At 41.8% G+C, this 5809-nt stretch overlaps 1 protein-coding gene across 1 annotated transcript in view; it reads left to right on the top strand.

Moving 5' to 3' along the window:
* LOC101858586 (circularly permutated Ras protein 1) overlaps window positions 1-5809 on the top strand; it is a gene marked incomplete at its 3' end in the record, with an annotated part of 17863 nt that overhangs the window by 5488 nt on the left and 6566 nt on the right. The window contains 4 exon segments of the mRNA XM_005089364.3: window positions 942-1058; window positions 1825-2036; window positions 3181-3372; window positions 4443-4661. Coding sequence (XP_005089421.2) covers window positions 942-1058; window positions 1825-2036; window positions 3181-3372; window positions 4443-4661 — 740 coding nt within the window.

Genomic DNA, 5809 nt, shown 5'->3' with positions numbered 1-5809 from the left:
ATAAAAGAACAAGAGATTGTGACATTTTTGTGATTTTAGTAAGTCACAGTGACAACTTTTCCCATTTAGGAACAAACCAGTTTCATTAAAAAATATAAACCAAAGAACAAAAGTTTTTTAAAAAGCACAGAAAATAGAGGTAGCCAATCTGGTACTGATTTCAAATACTGAGGGTAATTTGCCATTTACAACAACAAAAAATAATAGAAGTTTCATTCAGATATCTCGATTCTAGATATAATGTTTCACATGATCGTAGGTCGTAGGAAGCTGGAAAATAATAAAGTGGGGGTATGGAATAAGGAGCGGTGGGGGGTGCGCAAAAAAATAGAAAATTAATAAGCGGGGGTGACGCTTATTTGATATCGTAGAGTATGCTACAGGATCACTAAGTTATCTTGGATCCAGAGCTAGAATCATAGCAGGCGGCACATGTCCATAGCTGCTCATCTCTCCCTTTGAGCGTCCACCTCAGGGTCTTCCTGCTAATTGTCTCCATGAGGAGCTGGTTTGAGACACGCCTGACCACTCCTCAGAGCAAACTTTTTTTCGCTGTGCCCCGCACACCCTTTTCTTTTATTGCGCTGAGTGTATGGGAGTCTGTCTCCTCTTGGTTGTGAAGGCTCTCCTTGCATCTGGCGATCTCCATTGGTGGGTCGAGCATGTTTAGGCCATTGGGTGCTGCTTTGCCGGCAAGTTCATCAACACGCTCATTTCCGTGCACCCCGGCGTGACCAGGGCAGAACACCCATGTAATTCTTAGGAGGTGGCTATTTGCAATGGAAGCTCTCCAGTCACTGTAGAGCCACCCACATTAAGTTAATTAACTGTTATTAAAAGCTTTTGTAAGCTGGGATTGCTTTACTTGTGATTGATTTTTGCTGGATTATTTTTTTTGGTTGTTGAAATTTGCTGTGTATTTTTCCTATGACCTCCTCCAGCCCTTAGGAGCCCGAAGAAGAAACCGAAAATGAAGACGAAAAGTTCGCACCACTGGAAAAGTGGCTCTAAGGCTGTGTCCAGTGAGTCTGCGGAGAAGCGTCAACGTACTGCTAGTGGTAAGTCGGCTCTCGTTGGCGGGTTATACGGGCTGCCCATTACGGCAGGTCGGGTCGGGCCAATCGCCCAACTCAGTTGCCTGAAAACAAACGCATTTGTTTTTGAGTCTGTGCTATCGCAAACATGTTTGTATTCATGGCGACCGAGTCGGGCGATCGACCTGACCCGCCGATCCCACCTGTAGTGGGCACCCTGTATTTCATCAAGCTGTGACTCTAGGAACTGGAGCTGAAGTATTTTAACGTAATGGTCTGTTTTTAAAGGTGAGCTTCTCTGTCTCAGCACAAGGTTCTCTACTTAGGCATCCTATTTTCAGTGTTGAATATTTTGTTTCACACCAAACAGGTCTCTGGACTTCTGGACTCCACTGCATTTCAAACAAACGAACAAACAGAAACAGTTTTTCTTCATATATGAGTTGTTTTTATTTGTCATCTGATTTCTGTCCCGGCATGGAACAATGACATTGATTTTTATAAAGAATTGTAAATGACATGTTTTAAAATTTTACATGTTATTTAAAAAGTTATTTCAAATTAAGAATTTATTTACATCAAATTTTTAGTATTTTAGCATTCTTGTAGAGGTGTTGACCAGAATTGGGCTCTGCAGTGAGTTGTTGCGAATAGAACCAACTTTTTTTAGCGCGCTAATATGACTTTATGCTGTTGCGAGCGCCGTAAAACTTTTACTAAAAAAAAAAAATTTTTAAATTAAAAACTTACAAAAACTAAAAACAAACAAACATTTCTTTCCTCTCCGTAGATCAAGCTCCAGCCGGTGCTGCTGCCCGGGCTGCCGCTGAGGCTCGCGGCAAACGCTGGTTCCGTCGAGCGGACACAAATGTGGTGTCGGTAAACTTTAACACGCTTCTGTCCCCGGGCAACATGCACGCCGGGGACCCGGTGGTGTGTCAGAAGTGTGGCGCGATTCTCTCACACGTTAGCAAGACCACCGTGGAGGGAGAGGAGCAGAAGGTGAGGATGGTGCTGCTTGATAAAGGATTGCTACTCTCTTTGTCTCTTTGTTTGTTTGTTTGTTTGTTTTTCTCTGTTGCAAAATGTTGTTGCGTAGGAGACTGTTCTGTCACATTTATATTAAATGTTTTTTGTGAGAAATCGTGGTAAAATCAGGTGCTCATCAAAATAATGAAATCGAAGAAACAGGCATTTTTCTTCCAGTTTAGCAATTTTTGTTGAATTTCTGTTTTTTTTGGCTCAACCCCTTTTATGTCCTTATAAAGATACATTTCCTTGTGAATTTTACTGAAAAACATTGATTAATGGCACAAAATATGTTTATTTTTTATTTTCAAAGACTCTAAAGCTACAGAAGTTTCCAAACTTTGGCGGACATTTTCTCACAAATTTTACCTCAGAAAATAGGCTACTTTCATCTCCTTTAATCGCAAAGATCTTTAGTTCTATTCAAGATAAATGGGTATTTTTTTCCACTGAAAGAAAGACAAACAAGCTTTACGATTCTACGAGTAACTAAACTCCATATGCCCAAAAATTGACGAGCGCCTGATTCCACCACGTTGTGACATATTTTATTGTGCAGATACCAATATTTTTGTTACTTGTTTGAAAATGAATCCACAAATCGTCAGAATGAAGGCTTGAAATTTCCGGTTATTCCAAATATAATTGTTATTGACTTAGTTTGATTTCTACACTCTACTATATGGCATTATAGTGGCTGATGCTTTGATAGATAGCTAGGTAAGGAGATTCACAAAGACTTTGATTTATTTAACTCTAACAATCTTTTCGGTATTTTTTTTTTTTCAGTGGTGATTGTTCTATCTCACGCTGCGAACATTTGGTTAAACCATTGAGCAGAAATAAAACAGAAAGGAATTTTGTTGTTGTTGTTGTTAGTTCTGAAGTTTCCACACACATGAAAATTGATGTGGGTGGTTGAAGGGTGCTCTGGTATGGTTTGCTTCTTCCATCCTATCAAAAATTATCGTCCTTCTCTCTCCTCCTTTTTCGTGTTTGTTGCTCTCTTGTAGCACATCTTTTCTTCGGCACCTCTTTGACCTTATTGTGTTGCAAGTGCCGTAAAACTTTTACTAAATCTAAATTGAAAGTTGATGGGAATGATTTCTCTCTGTAGACCTGGGTGTGCGAGTTCTGCGACGAGGCGAACGTTGTGGATGTAGAGGAAGAGGAAGTCCCCAAGGTGGAGGATGTGACCTACTTGCTGCGTCCGGCCATGACCACGTCCCACAGCTCCATGTCTGGCCTGGACCAGTCGCTGGTCATTTTCTGTGTGGACACCTCTGGCAGTATGTGCGTCACCACAGAGGTCAGTGTGTTTTGGTTTTTTTGGTTTTTAAAAAATGAATGTAGGTGTTTTTTAAATGCCCCTATCGGCACATTTTATCTGAGTCAATAATGCCGTAAAACACCTACTCAAAAAACAAACAAATGTAGGTGCTTTTTGTACGTCCCTATTGACACATTTAATCGGAGTCAATAATGCCGTAAAACACCTTCTCAAACAGACTGTGTCTTACTCTTTCCTCTACACCAAAAGGCCATTAGTGTGTCTCAAACAGACTGTGTCTTACTCTTTCCTCTACACTAAAAGGCCATTAGTGTGTCTTTGTGTTTCTCTTTATTCAAACAAACAAACAAACATCGACACATTTGGATCATTTAGGAGGTGGGCTTCAACCCTGCGTAAGATGAGACCATTGTTCTCCTCGAGAATGGGTAGTTTGTCTTGGACAGGTTCAGCTGTATTTACCTGTGTAGTTTTGAATGTCTTTATTTTTTGTGTGTTTGAGTGAATGTGTGTGTATTTGTGTATATGTCATGTGAGTGTGTGTGTGTGTATGTTAGAGAGAGAGAGAGGTGGATAGAGGGAAGGAGAGACAGAGAGAGTGACTCGGTTAGCGAGTAAATGTATACGAATGTGTGGGAACTACAATCAGGAATTGATAGTTCATTTATATATAGTATATTTGTGAAAGTTCGTCACTTTGGTCGCCTAAAACTTCCGAACCACTTCACTTTTGAATTTGAAAAAATTAGTTTAAAGGTGGTTCAGAATCATTTAAAGGGTGCACAGTTATATTAAGGAGTCTGAAGTCAATGCAGTTTAATTTTCAGTTTTTCTTTAGTTTTGTTTAGATCTTATCTTGGGATCGTCCGTCTTCTTGGACGCCATTGTAAAACAAGTGAGGCTTCTGTTCACAAGGAGTGAGGATTGGTCCAACAATGACTTGACGATCGATTCATTTAAGTCCGTTCATCGAACGGGTACCCAGCTATTTTTAAATAAAAATTTATTTTCTCCTCCCCTCCTCCTTCCTTCCTTCCTCCCTCCCCTCCTCCTTCCTTCCTTCCTTCCTTCCTTCGTGCAAACCACAGATCAACGGGAAGGTCAAGCTGCGCGGCACGGCACAGCTGAAGCGACTGCAGTCATTCAACGAGACGAGGGAGGCCCAGTGGCTGCCGTCACAACGCATGCGTGACGTGACCTACGTGTCGCGGCTACAGGCCATGCAGGCTGCCGTGGACCACCAGCTGGGAGAAATGTGGCAGACTTTCCCGCACCGTCGCGTCGCACTCATCACTTTCAGCAACGAGGTGAAGGACGAATGCTGTGTGTGTGTGTGTGTGTGTGTGTGTGTGTGTGTGTGTGTGTGTGTGTGTGTGTGTGTCAGTGACGTGTTTTTAGTGATAGTTTAGCTTACTGAAGGGATCAGGATTCTGCAGTTGAAGTTGTCAGGGGGTACATGGTGTTTTTAAGCGGGGATTGTGGTGTGTTGCTCTTTTGTAGAATAAAAAGTAGAGAAGTGAGAGGTGGAGTTGTGCATGCATGTGCGCGTGCGTGCATGTGTGCGTGCGTGCCTGCATGTATTCGTGCGTGCCTGCATGTATGCGTGTGTGCATGCAGGTGTGCGTGCATGCCTGCATGTGTGCGTGCCTGCATGGGTGAGTGCGTGCCTGCATGTATACGTGTGCGAAAGCAAGAGAAGTTCTCATGATCACAGCTAAGTTTACCTGTGCCTGTGGTGTAGCAGTCAGGTTCTACACTGTTGTACGCAGAAGACGAGAGTTTGATTACAAACTAGGAAGTTTTTTTGTCATGTATCTCTGTCTGTCAACTACGATTTTGTGCCCCACTCAATCCACTTTGGTCAGGATAGGCAGGTAACAGCAGCATCCCCCCAAACTGAATGATAATCTAAATTGCGTTTTTGAGGGTATAAAACACTTACAATTAATGACCCTATGAGGGTGGTTGGCAGGTGCTTTGGTTTGGTTTGCACCTTCTTTCCTGTCAAACATCTATCTTCCTTGTCCTTTTCTTTGTATACTATTCTCTAATAATATTCTAATATTTGGATCTTTTATGACCAATTTGTGTTGCAAGTGCCATAAAATTAAAACTCTTGCTAAAACGAAATGAAACTCTAGAAGCACCTCTAATCTTCAGCACCAGTACAACCTATTTCTGTTGCATGTTCTGGAAAACTCGGAGTAAAACTGAACATAAGTCTAGTAGCATTTTTAATTCTTCTGCATTTACACGACCTATTTGTGTCCAAAGTGTCGTAAAACTCTTAACGGGGGCTCTCGTGGCCTAGAGGTTAAGGTGTTGGCCTCTCATTAAAAAGTCCTGGGTTCGAATGTGGGTAGCGACCGAAAAATTTTCTTCTCTAAAATTGTCTCCTTTCACCTCCTTTCCTGCTCTCTAGCAATGTTCTGTTGTCTGCTTTCATTTCCACTTT

This window comes from Aplysia californica, unplaced genomic scaffold (assembly GCF_000002075.1).
Source record: "Aplysia californica isolate F4 #8 unplaced genomic scaffold, AplCal3.0 scaffold00005, whole genome shotgun sequence".
NCBI lineage: Eukaryota > Metazoa > Mollusca > Gastropoda > Aplysiida > Aplysiidae > Aplysia > Aplysia californica.
The sequence above is the reverse complement of the archived record's forward strand: the minus strand, read 5'-3'. Positions and strand labels throughout refer to the sequence as shown.